General features: G+C 35.5%; 1 protein-coding gene across 3 annotated transcripts in view; it reads right to left on the reverse strand.

The window, feature by feature from the left end:
* Positions 1 to 1080: 1080 nt before the first annotated feature.
* LOC145668134 (acidic amino acid decarboxylase GADL1) overlaps positions 1081 to 23352 on the reverse strand; it is a 72996-nt gene continuing 50724 nt past the window's right edge. For 2 of the 3 annotated variants that reach the window (XM_081735699.1, XM_081735701.1), the window contains 2 exons: positions 18983 to 19127; positions 1081 to 11372 (listed from right to left, as the gene is read on the reverse strand). In XM_081735699.1, coding sequence (XP_081591825.1) covers positions 11190 to 11372; positions 18983 to 19127 — 328 coding nt within the window. In that variant the 3' untranslated portion in view covers positions 1081 to 11189. Of the gene's footprint in view, positions 11373 to 18982; positions 19128 to 23352 lie in introns of those variants that run through there. The other variant, XM_081735700.1, reaches the window with a different exon arrangement.

The raw sequence follows: 23352 nt of genomic DNA on the forward strand, positions 1-23352 counted from the left end.
ACGTGAAGACGAAGAGGTTAGCGGAGGACCGTGGAGCATGGAAGCTTCTCAGCTGCTGCAAGTGACCTGCCAGTAAGGGCAAAATACCTATGACGATGATATGGTTCAATACCAGTTTTTGTATGTCATGGACGTTTATCTTCATTGTATCCACTTAAAGAGTACAATGCCTATGTTACTTCCTTATTTTCTGAGTAATAAGTCCCTATTTTCCATGTTCTTACTACTACCAGGAACACAAACACTTCACAGCGCAATAAGTTCAACATTACATTGGCGCCATGTTCAATATTTATTTCGAAAAGTTACTGTTTCCAAATTATATACTTCCATAGTGATAGTATCCAGCAATAGGAGATAGTATCCAATTGAAATCAACAAGGCGAAATAATGAATACAATTTTCCTTTTAGCTGGAAGTTGTATTTCAATTGGTCCATTTGTTTTACTGATAAAACAACTTTCGGATATGAGCAGTGGTGATATTCAGCCGGTTCGCACAAGTTCGCTAGAACTGGTTGTTAAAATATTTCGAGTTCACAGAACCGTTTGATATAGCCAGACATAACAGTAAATTTTAGTTTAACTATTTGTTTATAGAAATTCTTACAGCTACAGGGTTAAACATAAGATCTCTCAGAACAAGGTATAAGCATCTATTTTTTAATCTTAAATACTCAGATATCGAGAATGAGAACTGAATCACATGAGTGTATAGCGGTGAGGATTGGTTTATTTGAAACGGATATATACCATTATCAATAATTGTCGATCCAATACTGGATTAAGATATTCCCAATATTTATGATAACCACATATCTTGGATAATTCGTTTCTAAGATATTCGAAGTGCTACCTAATTTCGTCACACTACATTGTATTACAATGCTGTGTAGGTCTCTACTTGTCGCTTGTGGCATCCAGTAAAAATTTTGCTTTTGTCCAACTATATATAATAACACAATTGGATATTTGGATATGAGTATCCATTTTTGCTGCTCACTTTACAAGATACATAACGTTAACTCTCACTTCTGATTTATCTATCACTTAGCTAGCTTTGGAAAATGATAGAAAACAATTTATCGGAAACAGACTTTATTTATCTAACTTTCATTTGGGTATTACAAACACATTATTTAAATATATTAGGACAACCGTAAGTACACATACAAATACTAAGGACTGATATTTATTCTAGACTACGCTTAATGTAACCGGAAAAAAAAACATTTTTTACAGTAACCTTTTAGATAATAAAGTATGCAAGAAATTAAGACATGGCGAAACACTCGTAAAGAAATAATATGATATGAGCTACGAACTCTCAACATTTCTAGATTAACACGTTAATGCAAAATGATAATCACTTTTGTGTGGTGTACAATAAAAACTTTGAAAAATATTTTCAGAAGAAAATTTAAACAGGAAATGAGGAATATAATTTTAAAAAATAACACTTTAAGTTGTAAACACATGAAAACCAACAATTTAAAATATTGATGATGAAAAAGCAATCTCAACAATAGGTCATGGATGTAAAACCAGAAAAATGTATTTATCAAAAAAATGAAATTGGTGAATACAAATACCTACTTCACACCGTAACAATGCCTAAGAGATATAAGCAATGTTCTATCTAAATATCATATACTCTATATCATGTGTATATCTATATACTGTATATATATTGAATGTTACTAATAAGCTGGAATGCATCAAAATTACATTGAGCAGTATGGACATGCCATAACGGTGGTGATACGAAAGAGTATTGTTTATAAAAGGAAAGGTAAATGAATACATGGACGGAGAAAAGAGAAGGCAAAAAATGAATGTAGAGTTTCAGATCAAACATTAAATTAAAAAAAAAAAAAAAAAAATAGATAAATAAAAAATACAATGGACGAACACCAAATTAAATAGAATGCGTTTAACTATTTGCTCAGTACATTAACAATTGGATGGTGCTCAACTTCACTATGAGTGAACCATATGGGTAATGTTGAGATAGCATGTGGACACGAAGTCCCATTACTCCTTGATAAATGCTAATGTAAGTTTTCTCGTTATCCTTTTATAATGATGGGGCACCTGCTCAGTATGCCCTGGCCGTACGCGAATATCTTACGGAAGTCTTTCCTGGGCGTTGGTTTGGTCGTGGTAGTCCGGACCTGCTCGCACCACTTGCCTGGCCACCAAAAAGCACACACCTAACTACCTGTGAAAATGCGCTATGGGGGTTCATAAAGGGCATCGTTGCACAAAACCATCACGATACCACTGCCGAACTGACAGAACTGTGAAACAAGCTTTCACTCAAGTTACGCGTGCAATGCTCCGCAAAATGTCTCACAGAACCTGGTGGCGTATTATTCTTTGTTATGAGAATGACGGTCGACAGTCTGATCCTTTGGACAATAAAGGTTTACTATCTCAATAAAACTTCTCGAAAGCATTGGTTATTCATGTCATTCAGTTCTTTCCGTGTAGTTATTTACCTACGTTTAGTGGTTTTATGTTACTTATTTTCAGGCGAAACGGGACTTTGTGGCCACTCTATAAATCTGTATTTTAAAAATTAAAAAAAAAAAGTTAAAAAACGATTATTATATGGAAACATATTAACTGACAATTCAACGTATGAAAGTTATCTGCATGCTTGTTTGAAAATTAGGAATGCTTTGAAATGGCAATTTACATTAAAATAAATTTTACTAATTTCAACATCTGTTTAATAAAACATTACGCCAAACATCGTCATTTGTACTGTAAGATTCTAGGAATGATACAAATCAATTAGAATGATTAGTATCACAAAGAAAACATTATACTGACACAGATATGCATACAAATAAGAAGAAATAATATAAGACAGCTGATAATATACAAAAATAATGGAACAACATATTTCTGAAGAAATACAGAACGAAAGTGAAGTTGGCTTCCCAAATGCATAAATTTTGATTATTTTTTAAATGAAAAAAAAAAAATGATCGTTAAGCAAGCATATTACTACAAGAATACTTTATTTTGGCAACACAGATATTTACTTTTACAAAAAAAAAAAAAAAAAAAGTAAACAAAGTATGTCTTAGGTTACAAATTATATTCACTCTGTTTCAACTTCAAACTTTTCGTGCCAGAATAAAATATGTCATTTGAAGGTATATTCTTTAGGCAGGAAAATATGAAAGCGTGGAGAAGCTAGTGCAAATACTGTAATGAACTGCCACATAGTGAACTTGAGGGTATTTGCTGTTCTGTAGTATTGCACGTTCCTTTAACACCAATGAAAAAGAAGACACTATATCGCCATCTTATGTAAACAAAAATGCAAGATGGGTCAAGACGTAATAGGAGAGCTACTTACAGTAAACTATATTGTGATTTTTAACACTTTCTTCTATCTATATGAAATATTTATGTACTACTCATCATGAAACTCACTGAAACAAGAGTTTAAATTACTGATTATAAACTTGCAATTCGCTGTACAGCAGAATAACGTCCTTTCTGAAGAAAGGAAAAAAACTATGCGGCGTCAAAAAGACGGAATCTTGGTACAAGGACCAAGCTGGAGTTACAAAGTTTTTTCAAATTTAGTTCTAATTCAGAAAATTTCTTATAATATTTTAGAATTTTGTATCGCAAAATGAATATTACATGCTGACTCTTTCAAGAAATTTTATCTTCACAAATACTTTTCAACATTTTGGTAAAAATATGAATATTTTAACGAATTATCATCCTCGAAACTTTGTCTTGGATGATATTTAGTTTTCCTTGCTTCTAACCAAAACAAGAGGATCATTCAATTAGGTAAGTACGTGCTTTGTCGCTGTAATGGTGGTAAATTTGTTTAATTAAATTTTATATAATTTCTATTTTAATGTAAATCCTATCCCCTATTAAAGAACTGAAATGGATTCCTAGCACTTAAATATCACGACTAAGTTTGTCGTTTGTTACTGTTAAACATAATGGAATTCAACTGAAATGAATGAACAATACACAACGTCACTGCAACATCCGTGCTGCACTGTTTGATTCATATTTTAAACCTTGGGGGAAAACATAAGCACCATACAAACGAAAAACATATACTATTTATTATTGTATTTCGATGAAATTATTTTTTTTCTTTTGTTGTGTGTAAAAAGAAATTTTACTTTAATTAACTTGAAAAGGAATAAAAAAATCAATGAAGTAGTTAAAATTTACTTCTCCTCCACCTTTCTCACAGACGCGTGATTGCAATTGTATACAAAAACCAAATTTTGGAAATATCAACGACTATTTTTAATGACGTAATCGCTGTAATTAATTACTGTTTAGAACAGTGACCAGTTGAGAAAACAAGGAATAAAACATTGTAGGCAACAAAGGCAAATAGATACTTCCTTCCCGACAGGATTGACCTAGCAAATAAGCAGCAAAAGAATATTTCTCAAAAAAAAAAAAAAAAAAAAAAACAATAATAATAATAATAATAATAATAATGAAATAAAGTCTTTACGTTTAACGTCCACACTTAACATGCCCTTTAGATTACAGCAGACATTAATATAAGGAACTACATAATGACGAAGTGAAAAAAAAAAAAAAAAAAAGCAAAATAATAATGCAGTGAAGCCTGTTAACTTGCTCATCATTGTGGAATCTGCATTTTCTCATAAGCACTACATTACTTATTACCATCTAAATTGGCCCTGTCTATGGTGGATCTTGGCCGCATTAAAGCAACGTTATTTATATGCTGTTCATGTTAAGTTTACCTCTGTACGTTAGACACCTCACATTTGACAGCATACACCACCATCTTATAAAACCTTGCAAACATATTTACTATCATGTTTTGGAGGTCGATGAACCTAAGGGAGAAAAACTAAGCGTAACTTCTCCAAAAATACACGAGGCGATCGTACTGTTTATTGTTTCTTGTGTTTGGTGTCGGCGTGTGTATGAACAGAGAGAGCCCATTCAAATTTCACATTAGTTCAGACCACACGGATTTATTGAGCTATTCGGTGTCTTGTTTTCGTCACGTGTTCGAAGCATTTTCCTCCTGGGAAACCTGCAAAATATTTATAACAAATGACGATCGGATTCATGTTGCAAACTGTACAAATGAAAATGAAATGAAATCTTTCAGTTCAGCGTCCCACGATTACAACCTTTAGGCTAAGGAGACGATGATTAAAGAATTGGTGGAATGATACTGTGGGAGAAAAGGGAGTACCCCTAAAAAACCCACAGGCACGATATTGTCCATCACAAACTTACTTGGTCGGGGATCGAACTGGGGACCACACGCACCATAGGTAAGTGCAAACTGTAAAAACTTGTTTCTACTCTGGTGGTCAAAATCCAGTAACAGAATGTTACAGTTTTCCCCTGGAACTGCCAAACTTTATCAGCATCTCTTATCATGGATGGGAGAAAGGAATAAAGAATGTGCAACTAAAGCACAGAGTGCGAATGACAAACTCAGATAGATATTTATTATTTGTAATGTTTTTATGTTGTAGAAATGACTTTTATTACATATAACTTACTTGCCTCATTCGGAGCTTAGTACTTCTTGCAGCACCTATGTACAGAATAAGACGTGAATCTATAGCTTAATGTGGAAACAGAACCACATGAACTCTCATCAGGAATCGAATCTCGGTAACCTGCACTAAAGCTGAGTACGCTACCCATGTAGTCACGAGGGAGCTCTGCTATAATATATATATTTTATACGTTACAAACTGATACTCAGGTACTAAGCAGGATAACCGCATTAGGTACCCTGCAGGTTATTGCATTAGAAATGCGTTATATTACAATCTATAATAGTTATTGTTTCAAAATTCACTTATTTTCTTTAAGCTGGCCACTTTTCAATTGAACTAATGGTGTCCAACATAGATACGTTTGTTTCACTGTAATAAAATCAAGCTATAAACGCTGAAATTAATCTTACAAGCAAATAATCAGTAAATGCTCTTTGAAAAGACCCACTTTTGCATCCAGAAACCGAGTCTTAAGCACGATACTATATCTAATTTACTTTTTACATGAAACAACGACAAAACTTTTTGAAAATATTTTTGTCAGTGTATTTTCTCATTTTGTAAGGATGAGTGTGTTTCCCAAGAGGAAAGCAACAATGTATGAACAAACATCACATGAACGATACTGAGCAATCTAGTCAGTTTCCTTTGTAAAACAGTTTTTAATGAAGAGATTACGTTGATTACTAACATTAGCTTTTGCACTTTACCTCAAACATACAGTAAACTTTTTTTTAAACTTACATTTCCTAAATACACTATGTTGCCGTAAGCTAGAAAGCGTGCAATTGAACCACGGGAACTCTTCCCTCCTGGAAAAGCTAGAACTAATTTTTCCGAAAATTAAACTGGTTTTTGTAACTACCTACCCATTATTTTTCTCTAAGCGCATTGCGTAAGTGATTTTTTTTTTCTAAAAAATGCTGTAATAAATATAATCTGTAAGCATATTTCGGTGCGCTTAAGTTCAAAAAGGGTGAGTTACGTCTGTCTGATCTACACATACTGAAATTTAGCTTTCAAAACAACAACCTGAATTCAGCTCTTTATATTTAAAATATACAATCAACTAATTCCACTTTAGAAAAGGATATACCACTCTTCGTTGAACTTTTTAACCTTCTTAAAACAATACATTAATGAACAAATATAACAATGATAGACAAAGCAATCTGCCTCGCTTGCAAATAAGAATTTTTCTACCTGTGCATTCAATTAACGTAAGCACTACCTAAAACTTGGAATATTGAACTTGGATATATGCCAGTAAGTCCAAAATAATTATAAATGCATTGAACTTAGTTCAAACATCTGAGCACAGCCAGCTTCACTAACATCAAACACTAATAAAAGAGGTGAGAATTATATGCCCTGGAACGTATACTGGATAAAACTTCTTCAACTTTTGTACATAAGATTAACAAGCGAAGTGCTGATGTATGCATGGTGTTGCATATTTTTGCTTTTCGAGGCGGACACAGTTTTACAAAAATTGTTAAATATATGAGAACGTGTACCGGTTTACGCTAAGAAGTTAAAAATAATAATGAAATGATTGTTTCAAGCTGGAGCTAAAGACGAAAGTTCGTCACGACTTGCTGTCATAAACAAGTTCCTGATAGCAAATGAACTTCATATCATCTTCGCGTCAATGCAAATTTAATTCCTGTTTGACTTTAATTTACGTGGTTGTGAATGAAATTAATGCTGAGAACAAGTCATTAATTGAAGAATGGATAAGATGATTATCTCGTTTTAGATATAATGAAAGTGTTTCACAAGTGTGTAACAATGAATCGGGAGATTTGGCAACACTGTTTATAGATAGTTATTGTGTCAGCGGTTATACGTCACTGATGCGATCTTGTAGCTCCAATTTTTACCATTTGGTTATGGTAGGATCGTGGAACGGTGCAGCGCGAGCATTCGCCATACACATCAATTTGAGGTCATACAATATGTTCCTTACGCTCGATAAATAACAATCAGAGTTGTCTATTCGCCCAGTGTATACTTCAGAAACATTTCAACAATTCCACATAATGATCCGGTGACGTCTGTATGGGGAAAAAAATCTTTGCGTGCTATATACTCCTGCAAAGCATGAAGTGCCGATGCAAGATCGAAATTAGTCGAGCCATTTAGAAGATCTGAAATTCACATTTCGAGGATGAACGAACTTTTCCTTCTAATTATTTCGGATATTTTCAGTTGAGTAATATCTCCCCTCCGCAAAAGAAAACTTCCTAAAAAACAATGCTTTTATTAAATGTACTTTTTTTATGCGGAAAAATGAAGAAATGAGACTAAAGACTAAAAGTACTAGGATCAATTGATTATAATAGATTAAAGTGAACCACTTCCTATATATCCAGAAAAAAAAAATAGAGAGAGCATCTAATATTTTTAATCTTAGTTGAATTTCTTTATCTTCAACCACAAAAAGAAGTGTTTTCTCCTTCTTATAAGATACATTCGCGAAGTGTCCCCAGGGGATTCAAGTAAAATTGATTCAAATGCAAAGTTTTCTGTGGCTCAATGTGTATTATATTAATTTTATAGGCCCATACCGGTACTTTGCATATTTATGGGCCTTTATATATCCGGAATTCAGTCATACACTGCTATAACGCTTGGACACAGAATTGCTTTTAGTTTCTTTACGTGTAACTGGACATGAATGCAGGCATATGCAAAACAAATTGGATCAAGTATTGCTTCTCTGACACATGTCACCCTCTCCGATCCCCGTCTTGGATCCGCCATATTGGATTCAACTTTCGGTTTTGCAAATGAGAATAGATGAAAGTGAAACTTCAAATTCATATAAAATTTTCGGAAATTCTCTTTGCATTTGAATCAATTTTAAACGAATCCCGAGGGTACACTTCAAGAATGTACCCTGTTAGTGCATCTTATATAAAAGCACTGCTTTTAGAAGTTTCTACTATTATTATTATTATTATTATTTACTTTTTATTATTTTAATTATATTGTGGACGACAATAATTTCTTTTTTTTTTTTTTTTTTTTTTTTTTTTTTTTTTTTTTTTTTTTTTTTTTTTTAACAACAGAGAAGCCACATAAAATTCTTGAACTAGCACTGAGTCATTCTGAAATCTATTGACGTAGTGTTTAATTGATGTTGCCTACCCATACATACAACCTAAATACATTTGTAATAACTTAATTAATTTTACAGTGGAACGACAAGCTAGAGTGACAATTAGGTTAAAATATTGCATTCCCATGGGGTTTACGTGTCAGCACAAAATTTCAGCAACAAAGTGTGAGACATTTACGTTGCAAGATTTGAAAAAAAAAAAAAAAAAAAAAAGTAAAAAAAAAAGTCCACAAATTTTTACGAAAATTTTACACGAATATCTCAATTTCTGCAGGCATGTTTCCAGTGAAAAAGTAAGTGCATACTTTGAAATTTTGCAGCGCATGTGTATTTGTATGAATATCTGACTTTTGCATACATTTCTCACCTCTAACGATGATACATTATTTACCAAGGAGTTATAACTTGTATCAGATTATTGATAACATTTATATTTCATACCATATATCCATTAATATTTCATTTACACTCCAATCCTGTTTCATCTTACTCAAACGTTGTATACCTTTCTGAGATCGCATTCTTTTCATTAAGAAATACGAATTAATAAACAAAAAAATAAACAGCAGTTCAATTATAGACACGTATTATTTTAAAAACCTGACATGCAATACTTTAAGCACGTTCTTTACCTTAATGACGTTCCCAAACAGTTAATTAAATTTACTTAATTTATTATGTGTAGAAAATACATTCCCTGCTTCATTATACCATACATATATATATAAAGAACCCTGAGTTCTACTCCTTGGAAGTATTCCTCTTCAATTCGGAACGACAGAAACAAATTCTTTTTCCGACGAATAGCAGGTACAAAAGTTATTTAGAAGACATGAAAGAGAAACCGAGATGATATCTTTCTTAAATAATTACAGTAAAACCGGTATATTGATTATTTTTGGGGCCTGTTTCACAAGAAGTACCAGTCTTAATTAGAAATTAAATATTTCACAATTGTATACACTGTAAGATTACAAGCGCAAACAACAAATTAGAGATAACAGTATTTATATTTATAAATACAGTAGACTTCCGAGTATCCGGCCTTGTTTTCTTTTATCGTAGTTGTAAGTAAGGCAAGGCACTGCATTGGCAACATTGCCAAGCCATTGGAAGCGGGCGTCTGCTACGACGTTCCTACGTGTTGTGTGCAAAATACAAGTTTTGACAGGAAAAGAGTAGCGTTCTGTTCCTTGTTGATTGTTTCGTCAGTGTGAAACGGACCTCAATATAGTACGCTTGCTGCTATTCCTGTACAGTACGCTGAGCCAAATAAGAAGTCAGAAAATACGTACTGTATTGTAACAGTGAGTTTTGGTATAAAAACTTTGTCTTCTGGTATTGGTGGGGCAAAGAAATGAGTTCGTTCAGCTTTTTTGTTATTCATCCTGCCCTTCTGCTACATTAGGCCGGGTGCTCGTGAGTCTTCTGTATATTTTACTACTATTTCAGTGTTTGTTTTTCACATTATTTTACGAAATACTGAAACGATAGTAAAACAGTTGTGAACTTGGGCCCCTTGTCAGACAGAACATCCTCTAACTTACGAAATACGAAAGCTTAAAATGTTTCATTGTAAACAAATTTACTGATCATAAGACAATGAATACTCTTATCTGACATGAAACACAGTCTCAAAAACTTAACCATAAACGATTATTCATTAAATAAAATACAGCATGTAATAAGTACACTGTGAATCTAATGTAAACATTTATATTAGTTGTTTTTCAAATATATATTTACATAACAGAGAAAAGAAGAGTTCGCATCTTATACGAAAATTGTACATTTACTATTAAAAATTCGTCATTCATTCTTTGTTATATGGTGCCATAAATATCGCTGTACTTTGCAGGAAATTCGTCAAATGAAGAAATTCAAATATTTCTTCGTTTTAATAAAAAAACAAAACTTCACTCAACGAACGTAATATTAAATAGGAATGCAGGTCAATTGGAGACTTAAGAAATGTTACTAAAGACTAGATATCAAACGTGATGCAATACTGGACACCAATACAAGAACAATGAGGGTTAAATTAAAAGTTTCACGTATTTTAAATTGACTACCAAGAATTCTTGAAAAGTATATACGCTAATTTTCACAGAATAATTTTCCAAAAATATATTTTTAAAAGATGCTAGCTAGCCCTTCTTTGCAGGAAGTTCTTCAGTAAAAATACACATATTCTTACGATTGAAACCCTACTACATACGTGACGAATTCTTTTAAATACTCACAGTTTCCACGAACACTGAGGTGGGAATAATATTAATCTCAATTCTGATTTTCTATTTTTTCAATCAATACTGATTTTCTAAAAAAAAAATTAGCATTTACACTGGTAACTCTCAAAATAACCAGAAACGTTTACGAAAGAAATGAAAAATTATCATTTTTTTTAAAGATATCCAAACTGTTATTTTCTGCAAACACATATACATATTTAAAAAATATTTATGTACATAATTGAGGTCCTCATAAATACAGACTATCTAAAAATTACAAATCATTCCCAAGTCTTTCTATCTCTGTAACTATGTAGTCCATATCTTGGTACGTAGGAGGTGGGTAACAAGTGATGACAAGACGAAAGAAATTCTTGTAACCTTTATGTACAAGAGGCTGATAACCTATCATCATTGTTCCTTCCATTATCATCAGTTCTTTCACCTTCGGGGCAATCTATTGAAGAAAAGAAAAGAAAAACGACTATGTTAAACCAAATAATATGTACAATATATATATAGTACACAAAATGCTGACGAATTAAATATACTGCCTAAGTTAACAAATCCGCAGAAACTAACGCCCGCTTTATTTTATCCTCCAATCTTCTGAGTTTATATAAGAAAACGCGACCCACCCAGTGTTGGGTAAAGAACAAGAATCTGCATATGAGGGAAGGGGAAAATTCTCAAAACTAAGAAGACTGTAAGGTTTTATTTTAAATAAATACGCACTTTATTTAATTTTAACAAAGCGTAGTGAGAGTTTAACGACCTTTTTATTTGCTAATGACTCAAATACGTAAAGTTTAATTTATTTCAGGAAGTCATGCACTACATAAATATGACTGGCATTTTTAAGTACAATATTTATTAAACAATACGTTATACAGTTACAGAATCAAAATTATCAAATTTTATAAGCTACTTAAGCCTGATTCTTTAAAAAAATATAGAAATGCTTACAACAGTGCTAAGTTCAGAATGCTGTACCAAGTATAAGTTTAAATATTACCGCTGGTAGCTGGTTGTGTGTACTAGAATACATATACAGGGGGTAAATAAACTATACCGACGAACTATAACAGGTGTTTCCTCACATCAAAATAAATGAAGAAGTTCATATGGACCTGTACGGCAAAAGTGCATAGTTTCAGAGGTAGGGCTACCCAAAATTGCGAAAAAGGTAAATTTCAACACATGTTATTTCGAATTCGAGGAACCGTGGAGTGGCGATGACTTACACAATTCAAAAATTCATATTCATCAATGTGCAATCGGTGTGCAAGGGATTTCCCACAGGGTACAATTACCAGACATATTCTCAACAGCATTTTCAGATATACTCTGATTTCAAGGTGGGTCAAAAATAGGCAAAAGGTAAACCTTAACAACAATGGACACGGAATGCCACGGCGCAAGTTGGAAGTGTTAGCAATTGTCAGCACCATGATCCTTCGTGCTTGGAATAACGCATATTGCGATGTTTTTGTTTCACGCTTATATGTGAAAAAACGTGAACAATACCGTGACAAAATACATACATCGCAAAATTCAGGTATACTATACCTCGCAAAATATGCTACTAATAGTCTGTAGATCATCTCTACGACACTTTTGGTTTGGTTTCTTTTAAATAATTGTCTATAGCACGAATTCTTTTCGAAGATTTTACATCCTTCTGGTAATTTTTTGCTCCTTGATTGCTTCATCATTTCACTTTTGCCGCAATATAGCACTACGTTTTAAGCGATACACTGGCATTATTGAGAATCATTTACTATTAGTTTTATTTACACTTCATACTGTTTTTGATTAACCTAATTCGATTCAGATCTCTTCCTATAACTCGAGATTTTTCTTCTTCCGATAGATCTCCCTTGACTTTGCTTACTTTTTCAGTATCCCTGAATTTGCGTTTACTTTCCATAACACAATGCAAAATTATAACTTACTCAATAACACAATACGAATTATTATAATCAGTTTTTCTGGATATCGGTTCAGTTTGCAGTTCACTTAAGCTTTTGTTCGTTCATATTTGGATTAGTTACTGATGCACGTAGAAAGCAGAGAGGAGTTTTCAGAGTCTACTTCAATCTTATGACCGGACGTGCTTCATGTAATCCTGAACACCATTGTTAAAACAAGATAAATTAATTCAACTACATGATTTAAAAAAAAGGTGCAATAATAGCGAGACCAATTGCATTTAATAACTGTTTTCATTTCAATATTTCATGTATTGATATTTACTAATTTTTATTATGATGAAATATCAAATATTTACACGAGTAATATGCATAAAAGTGTAATTTTTTACATTCAAAACTTCTCTAGATCTAGTTCTTTATTTTACTCTCTTTTTAACTTACCGAAATTCTGGATTTTCCTAAACTACGAACACTGCTACTCACTCATACTCGTGGACAACGACCTCCTGAGAAGTCGCTGCAGAACGTTGGTGACCATTAGCAATAGCATCGAAAACAATAACCTTTAAACGGGGTGTAACAAAAAGGTACGGCAAAATTTAAGGGGTGGATTGCTTATGGGTAGACAAGTACAAAGTTCATATGGCGTATGTCGCGAAATACATCGTTTCAGAGTTACGACCATTGAGCCACCTGACGGTGTGAAACAGTCACATTCTGGCCCCCCTCAAAATGACTCAATTTAAACCTCAATAGCTCAGTTCCTAATTAAGCTCGGAAGATAGTTTTGGTATCAATGTATTCCTGAAGGATGAACTACGTGTAAACCACATGTAGATATGGTTTGTATCTTGTCAAGCGAGCCTGTATCCACATCACCTGGAGCAAGTCTTTGTCAGCAGCCGACTATCTGCCGCGAGTACGCTTTTGCCAGTGATACTTCCAGCAGTTTGTCGTTAATCTCATTTTCCCATCCGCAATAGTGTTTACAGATGAGGCACAATTCACACGAGAAAGCATCTTCAATTACCATAATGTACATGTTTGAGCGGACAATATCGTCATGCGATCAGTCCCAGGAGACATCAAAAACAGTTTGCTCTCAGTGCGTGGTGCGGTATTGTCGGTGACACTTTACTAGGCCCACACGTACTCCCGTAGAGGCTGACGGGAAACACTTATCGAGATTTCTTGGAAACCCACATTTTGGATGCATTGGATAACTTGCCTTTGGCTCAGTGTCCACCCGTGAAAATACATATCAGTGGAAAGCTTCATCCTTCAGAAAGACACTTATATCAAAATTATCTTCCTAGCTTCATCAGGAGCTGAGCCATTGAGGTTTAAATTAAATCACACCCTCCAGAATGGACTATTTCACACCGTCAGGCGGCTCAATAGTTGTAAACCTGTAACGATGCATTTTCCGTCATATGAACTTTTTTACTTGTTTACTCATAAGGAATCCATCCTTGAAATTTTGCCGTATTTTCTTGTTACACCCTGTATACACGTCACAAATACTGTATATAATTAAGAAGACACGCCTAGCAAGATTACATAGGGATATCTCAAGGTCTAAGGGACGAATTCTACAATATTATCAGCATTTAGCGAAGAAAAAAGTTTCAAAAAATTAGACATATACAGATGGTGATCAGAAAAATGGAAACACCTGTAGTTGGCAACACGTCGGATGTATGGGTTGGCAGTGGTGTCGTGGCGCCCGCAGCGCCGGACCGCTGGTGGTGGTGTGTTAGGTCGGTCTCCATACTACGTCAGGCGCAGTGGAACAGCAGTGTCCAGTGGCTGCAGCAGACGGAGGTAGAGTAAAATGGGAGACCTTTCAGATTTTCAAAGAGGGCAAATTGTTGGTGCGCGGTTATGTGGAGTGAGTGTGACGGCAGTGGCTACTGTGTTAGGTGTGTCGCGTGGGACAGTGTCGAAGGTAATGACGGCCTACACAACACACGGGAAAACTACATCGGGAAGCGGAACAGTGGGCGGAAGAAAATCATGAGTGACAGGTCACGCCGGGTATTAAAGCGCACTGTCACGCAGAACCGTCAAGCCACTGCGGAGCAAGTGACGGAGGAACTCAATCAGCACCTCCCCCACCCTGTTTCGACAATCACAGTCCGCCGCGAATTACATGACATGAACTTACGGGGTCGTGTTGCACGGGCCAAACCGCTCATCAGGGACCATAACGCTTTCGCACGCCGCAAATGGTGCCGCGACCATGCAACTTGGACCGTTGAGGACTGCAAACGTGTGATTTGGTCGAATGAGTCATCCTTCACCCTATTCCCAACCACGGGCCGTGTTTATGTGTGGAGAACGCCCAAAGAAGCTTATGATCTGCAGTGTCTCCGCCCAACTGTGAAACATGGCGGCGGCTCGGTGATGCTGTGGGCCGCCATATCATGGTTTTCATTGGGTCCTGTGGTCACACTTAGCGGACGAATCACTGCCAACGATTATGTCGCAATTTTAGGAGACCACTTGCATCCTATGGTCCGGATGTTGTTCCCGGACAATGACGCCATCTTCCAGGATGATAATGCACCCATTCACACAACTGGCGTTGTTGCAGCGTGGTTTGAGGAACATCGGGATGAAGTTCAACACCTCCCCTGGTCCGCCCAATCCCCAGATCTCAACATAATTGAACATCTGTGGTCCGTCTTGGAAACACGACTCCGGCGACGATTTCCACCTCCATTCTCTCTCACAGAACTGGCCGATGCCCTGCACGAGGAATGGTGTAAAATTCCACTTGCTACCATTCACGACCTCTATGCCTCCATCCCACGTCGCATCAAGGCTGTTCTGAAGGCGAAAGGTGGACCGACACCATATTGATCTGGTAAGTTGCAATTTCGTTCAGCTGTTTTCATTTTTCTGATCACCATCTGTACATACCAATCAACAGATCACACTCAAACTGAATAATATATGGGTCCGGGAAGTAATATTATTGTGAAAATTATTCACAATTTTAACACAACTTAATAGTTTTCAAAATATGCCCCTTCCGCATCAACACAGTGTTTCCAGCGATTATGACAATCAGCGAAGTCTCCCTGGAACACAGAAACTGGAATGCTCTTCAGCTTCATTGTTAGACCTCTTGAACGGCCTGGATCGAGCCGTGGTGCGGTCCTTTCATGACCCTTTTAAGTCGGGGGAAGAGGAAGAAATCTGCAGGAGCGACATATGGTCTGTAGGGTGGCTGGAGAAGCTGTGTGATGCCATGTTTCGTCAGGACGTCCATGGCAGCAAAGGCGGTGTGGCTCGACGCATTGTCGTGATGAAGCTTCCATGATCCATTGATTGTTGCACAGACGCGGGCGACTCGTTTTCTGAACCATTCAAGTACTTCCACGTAGAATGCAGCATTCACAGTCTGACCAAGCGGAACAAACTCTCTGTGAACCACTCCTTTGCCCATCTTCAACTTGTTCTCTTCCCTCCCGAAACAATTTATGCCACTCAAGAACATTTGACCTACCCATGGCATCACTCCCATAAGCATTCTTAATCATGTCATAGGTCTCACTCGCAGTTTTACCCGGTTTGACGCAATACTTCACCGCGTAACGCTACTCTAACAACTGATTCATTGTGGAAATAACAAGGCACCTTGAAAGGGGTTCACCTTGAACTCGATCTACACTCCGTAAAGGCTTGGAGACGACTAGTGACTGGTAGCTAAGACCTCTCACCACCCAACCAGCGCAGTAATATTCCCCTCCTTCACCACGTTTTGGCGGAGAAAATCAGTCCTACTACTTCCCGGATAATTCCTGCGAAAATCCTCATGCGTAGTTTTCGAGAAAACTATTTTTTTAATAAACAAAATTCATGTTGCCTATTAAATTCAATGGCTGATTAACTTCTGCAATTTTAGTTTTAATATTGTTCAAAGATAAAACTTAACATCAATCGGTAGATGACACCGTGCTGAACTAAATGATATGCTTAACCTTTTAAAAATGATATCATATGTTTTGTAGCCGATAGGGTAGTATCTTCATTATTCCATTAAAAAAAAAGTATTATTAAAGCTTTTTACTTCGTTTTTTCTTTGATTTTTCAAGTCTGAAGGAATTGTAGAACATGTTACGTATGGTTTTATGCCTTCCTGCGTAGAGACATAAGGGGTGATGACGACGTAACTAAAAAAAAAAAAAAAAAAAAAACCTTTCTGTTAGGCCTATTTTTATTATTATTTGGCGAGCTTACTTTTGTACCTAGAAGACTGAAGTTTTGCACACACATTAAGTACAATCCTTAGTAGTTTTCAGATTTGTTTCAGATCTCTGCGTTAACACACGGAGAGGGGTACAAAGGGATAAAAAGGGATATTTTTTAACAAAAATCCCTTTCATCGCAATTTTCCCGCCTCCAATACATCATCGAGACATGTGAATGTTGCTGTGTGAAAGACTGTTCTATTCTGAAGAGAATGAGATACAAACCATGATCTTAGGACAAACAGGGATATCTCAGGAAATTTTTTACCTCAGATCCTGTTTTATGAGAGAATCTGGGATATTGTGGGGATATTCATAGCACATTGCTAAATATCTTTTACCTTACTTTTCAAGATAGAAGCCTGAAATTTTGTACACACATTCAGTACAACCCGTAGTATTTTTCAGTTGATTTTGAGAACTGTGCGTTAACACAGGGGGGAAGGGGGGCAGTTGGGCCCAAACTTAAAAAAAGTCCCTATTTCCCTCCTTGGGGATGTGATAGGCTCATGTGAGTTGTACCGTTTGAAAGGCTATTCTATTCTGAAGAGAATGAAGTACAACTTGACCCTAGGATAAATACGGATGTCTCAGGAAAGTTTTATATTATTTATATCATATTACATTATATTAAATATTCAGAAAAAAAAATCACGATTTCTCTCAAAATTTCTCGCCTCAGATACACAATATGGAAATATAAAAGGTACCGTTTGAAAGACTGTTCTACTCTGAAGTGAATGAGGTACGAACCATACTCCTAGGATAAATAGGGATGATGCTGTAGCTGCTTCACTGAAAGTCTATAATTTACATTAAAAAAAAGCCGTAAGTTAAAAGGGTTAAGAGTAAATTTTCATGCGTACTTTTCGAGAAAATCCAGAAAGACTAATCTTTATGGCGGTAAAAAGCATATCGCTCGTTTACTAATAATAATTGATAGTTTTTATTCCTCTACAACATATATTTTTATTAATTTATGTACATTATATCTGTATGAGGATGGGAAAACATGATACGCCTCGTACATTTGTGAAGAAAGCGAATTGCAATTTAGTGAATTAATTTAAAATACTCTCTGTCCATAGTGAAAACGAAATGTATATACTGCTCAACTGAGAACTTTAATGAAGCCACTACCAACAACTCTTTCCAGTATATAGATCTTAGTGTGTCCAACTACCAGAGCGAAAAACAAGAAAATGGCCAGAAAGTGACAAATCATGTTTCTCTATCCCCGTATAGATATACTGTTAAGTAGCAGATTTATTCCTTAACAGTACTGTTTGATTTTCCTTAACAGTGATCCATATACTGCTTGTAAGAACCTTCTACAGAAGAAATGTTTATTTATGATCTGAAGTTAACATCCTTTCTTTTTTAAATTTGTTTTTCTGTCATTTTACGATGTTTTATTGATGAAATGATTCAAAACAATATATTTTTTAGTTACGTATAATTATGCATGTAGTAGGAGTTTCATTTAATATCAACTATTTCCTTATTAGTGGGATGAAAGTAAATAATACGACTAGCTTACTCCTTATTAAAAAAAAACACATTATAATGGATAACAAATTAATTAAAGACCATTGAACTACGTCTTGATAGTATTCAAGTATGAAAAATTCATGAAGCAGGATTTTAATTTAGGTCAGTAATGAGCACTCAGCACTAGTATGGTAAACACAATTCTGAGATCATAGTTCTAACGAAAGAAGAAAATCAACTCTTGTGTACGCTGTAGGATTTTAGTAGTAGTGTCCAAGTACGTTACTGGAAACATCAAAAATTCTTATAGATAAAAGACACAATTCAGCAGAATACATTGATATCCGTCTATTTTATGATAATACAGAAAAGAAAGATCTTACATGTTCGATTTCGTTCCACCATGCTTCCGTTTCCTCTTGGTTCCTCAGTCTTTGTGGAATATACCAAAAACAAATATTTGTACATTCGAATTCTGGAAGAACTAGTCTGAATCCAGGTCGTTTTGATATCTGATCTTTGAAATACCTACGAATAAAAATTAATATGGAATATCCAAGCACAATTACTGAAATACCTATGAATAAAAATTAATATGGAATATCCAAGCACAATTACAAGTTACTGTAAAGCAGCCATGTCTAACTCGTGGCTCATGACTCATTTTTCTGCAGCCCTTGATTTACCCCGAGAAAATAAAAAATAATCGCTAGTGCGAGCAGCATTCTCCAGATCTAAATAATATTAGGTGTCAGCTAAAAAATAATAAATATCCATCTACGGTACTACACGAATTTCCTTATGCTCCTTTTATTTTTTTTTTAATAACAGTATTAGGTAAAATTGTATGTATTAACTCATTTTTAAAAAATATATAATCAAGTACGAAAATGACCCATTTTTCTTGCGGCCCGCACTATTATACACTGATGACTGTTCGGCTCACTTCAAATACAGAGTTTGACATGCCTGCTGTAAAGTAAAAGCATATACAAGGAACGAGAATTAATGTACTAGAACTTCTGATGATCATATTTCATTTTGCATTTCCCTCCTACACAACAAAAAACGAGGTGTTAAACAACAAAGAATGACTACCATTTTAGGGTGTTATTTATGTGCTATTTTTAACACCAACGTCATCGTCTTCCGAGGATATCAGAAATAACAATTGTCATTGAGAATTTGAAAGTGGATTTTATCGTTTGCAATGAGCAAAGCTTTATGCAGTATATTTTACATTTATGTCAAGTAACGAACAACGTAATATGTTTTGCTGTAATCGGCGACGAAAATACTTTTGTAAGCCTATGAATTCTGACAACAGTTACATGAGTATCAGTTCTGCTATCTGTTGTTCTTATATCCTAGCACATAAGAAAAACAGATAAGAACACATGGCAGAACTGATACTCATATAACTGTTGTCAGACAATCCGTAGGCTTGCAAAACTGTTTTCATCACCGATTATAGCAAAACATATTACGTTGTTCGTTTCTTGGCATAAATGTCAAATATTCTCCGTAAAGTTTTGCTCATTGTAAACAATGAAATCCCATTCAATGACAATTACTAGTTACTTTTGATATGCTCGGAAGGCGAGGTCTTTGGTGCTAAATTCACACACAAGTAACACGCTAAAATGGTAGTCATTTTGTGTTGTTTTAACACCTTATTTTTTGGCTGTGTACAGATGTGCAGGTTTTTAAATCGTTTCCCTCCTACAGATATGCGTAAGTTTTAAAGTTGGCACGCCCTTGTTGTCAGTCACTTGCTATAATTTCAAGTCAAAAGTATTCATGAACACTACTTTTATTTATATACACATATTGTATACAAAGTGAAAAAAATAAAACATTATTGCAATGTTTTTCCATTCCAAATACATAAAACTTTCATCTTAATATCATGTTGTTACGATACGATACGTCGGAGGTCCCTGGTTCGATTCCAACGACAGACTTTTGGATTCACGTCATCTACTTCGCTGGATTATTTTTATTTTTTTTTTCTTTCCTCGGAAAGTTCAATTATGTAGTCTCAAGCTTCCTAGAAGCATATTTGTATACCTTTGTGTTTTATTAAAAGATAAGTGCAATAGCAGATTCCTTTAACCTCATATAAAGTCACTACCCTTGTTTGTTTTCCTACTTTTGTGCAACTTATCAACTTTCTACTTGTGTCTGGCTACGTTTCCATTTCTTGGCAGTGTCACTAGTCTGCGTTTGAGGACATTGCTCACATTCAACTTATTTGTAAATATTTCGAGCGCCCAGTTAGCTTTTCTCTAGCTGACTCATTCGATTGCCTCAACTAAAAGTTATTGTCTGGTAACTACGTCAACGATTATTAAGTGTGTATTTTGTATTTTCTACTTTTCGCTGAGGTTTAGCTTTGCACTTGAAATTCCTCAGAAAATACAATTCAGGATCAGGAGGTGAAGTCCCCAGCGTGTGAGGTCTTCGACTCTCAAACGTTTTGACACATGTGACATCACGAACACGGTGTTAGGAAAAGGTGAGTTATGGAGTGACCATATTTGGTATTGAGGAAATCAGGAGGTGTGGTTTGAGGCCTGAGTCCGGAAAACAAAACTGGATGGTGAGTGTTTCTCGGGACACTTCGTTTGGAGTTGGAAGAACAGCAACGAGCCAGCGAGAGAGGGAGGAGAAGAATGGAGTTACTAACTTTGAAGAAGGTACTGTTTATTTCGTCGAAACAATAAGTGACTACGCCAGACTAAATACTCTTATACTTAATTGTCCTTACCCTATCTGCTGCACTTTTAAAAGCAAATTTGAGTATGAGTTATGATTTCTAAATACCATGAGCTACATTTCCCACATGCTTTAGTTGTAGAATTATCTTTCAGATGAGATTTATTTTTATATTCCAGCGCTAGTTGCTGGTGGTGGAGAAGATACCCCAAAATCTAGTCATCTATCGGTCTCATAATGACCAAAGCGATAGATGATATCAAGCTAAACATAACTACTATTTAGTCATGTTTCATGATGGAGATGCTTTAGGTTTGATCTCTGTAGTACCTGTGCAGCTGGGTTAAAAAAAAAAAAAAAAAAAAAAAAAAAAAATTGGCGTTTTCACTTTTTTGTTCTGACTACATTTATTTGGAGATTATTTTTATATGTTGCGTTACTTTGCTGAGGACAATGTGTTTTTATCTGATTTTTGTGATGATTTAGATGCTACTGAATTTTTTGAGCCGATTATTACATCATCTCCGGGTCGCATACATTTTACGCGACAATGTTTTGATAAGATTAAAAAGCAATTACAATTTACGCATTCGCTTTCGAGTATTGACACTGTTTCTTCATTAGATTCTGAGAGGTTTGAGTTTACTGTAGACATGGCTGTTGGGGGAAATCAGGATAATATTGGCATTTTGAGTCATATTCTTCGGCCAGAACCATTTTTTGGACGTATGGGCGATGATATTGTTCGCTATATCGATCAATTTGAAGTATTGGCTCAGGTAAATAATTGGACAGACGTAAAGAAAAAATGGATTCTGGGTTCGCTTTTAAAGGGGTCAGCAGCCTATTGGTTTGACACTACGTCAAAACAAGCAGATTTTCCGGAGTTGTCATATGAGCAATTTAAACAGAAGTTAATAGCTGCTTTCAAGGACGCGCTTTTGCCTCAACTTACAGAACAGGAAATGCGGATGCGAGAACAAAATGAGGGAGAGAGTATTCTATCATACGTTTACGCCAAGCGTAATTTAATTTTACGTAACGATAAGGACGCGCCAGTAGCTAAGCAAGTGCAGTTAATAATCGATGGATTATCTCCGGAGTATATGAGATTGGCAATAAAAAAACAATATGTTACTGTTGAAGCTTTAGTGCAAGATTTGTTGGACGAGGAGAAGGCACGCGTGTTGTTAGAAAGAAAAGCAATTGAAAAGCTGATTAAGAAAAATCCGTTGTTAGCTAATTCTCAGTTAATGCAATGTAATCCACCTGAGAATACTCAAGTTCAATCGGCTTCTGTTCCGCAAAGTCAGCTTTCCCAGGCTGTAGTACGGACTTTGCCCTCTCAAGCTACGAATACACAGGAAACTGATCAGGTTAAAGATCAGCTGGCTGCTATACAAAAGCAATTAACGCAATTGTCTTTGCAAGCAGAAAATAAGAGAACAGATGTTCAACGTTCGTTTTCGAGACGTAATACTAATAATAACAATAGTAATAACAATTATGGACGTAATTATAATAGACGGGGCAATGGCCAACGGTTTCAGCAAAATCGTTCCCGGGGTGGTCAGAATAACAATGCAGGGAATAGGACACAGCAGAGGGGTCCTATTATTTGTCATAAATGTGGAAAAGAAAACCATATTGCCACCCACTGTAGAAGTAATTTAAACTGATCAATAGAGTTGATGACGCAGGGCCATCAGCTCTTCAACGTCTTAAAGTCCCTATTCAGATTGATCGTGCGCTTCCTCATGTTAATGTTACTATTAATGGGAAAGAGAGTCCTTTATTATTGGATTCTGGATCACAGGTGTCTTGTATTGGTCAGGCCATGGTCCCGCGTTTTGCTAAAGTTCAAGCAACACATAGTTTTTTGAAAGGCGTGACAGGGAATACTTTGTCTGTTAACAAGATAGCTTTGGTTCGATTCAAGCTTGGATCTCAAGTTTTTTGTCATCCTTTCCGGGTTATCCCAGCGTATTCCCACCCACCCCTATTGGGGCAGGATTTTTTATTAGCACATAAGGCA

The sequence above is a fragment of the Thermobia domestica genome, chromosome 13 (genome assembly GCF_964235325.1).
Source record: "Thermobia domestica chromosome 13, izTheDome1.hap1.1, whole genome shotgun sequence".
NCBI lineage: Eukaryota > Metazoa > Arthropoda > Insecta > Zygentoma > Lepismatidae > Thermobia > Thermobia domestica.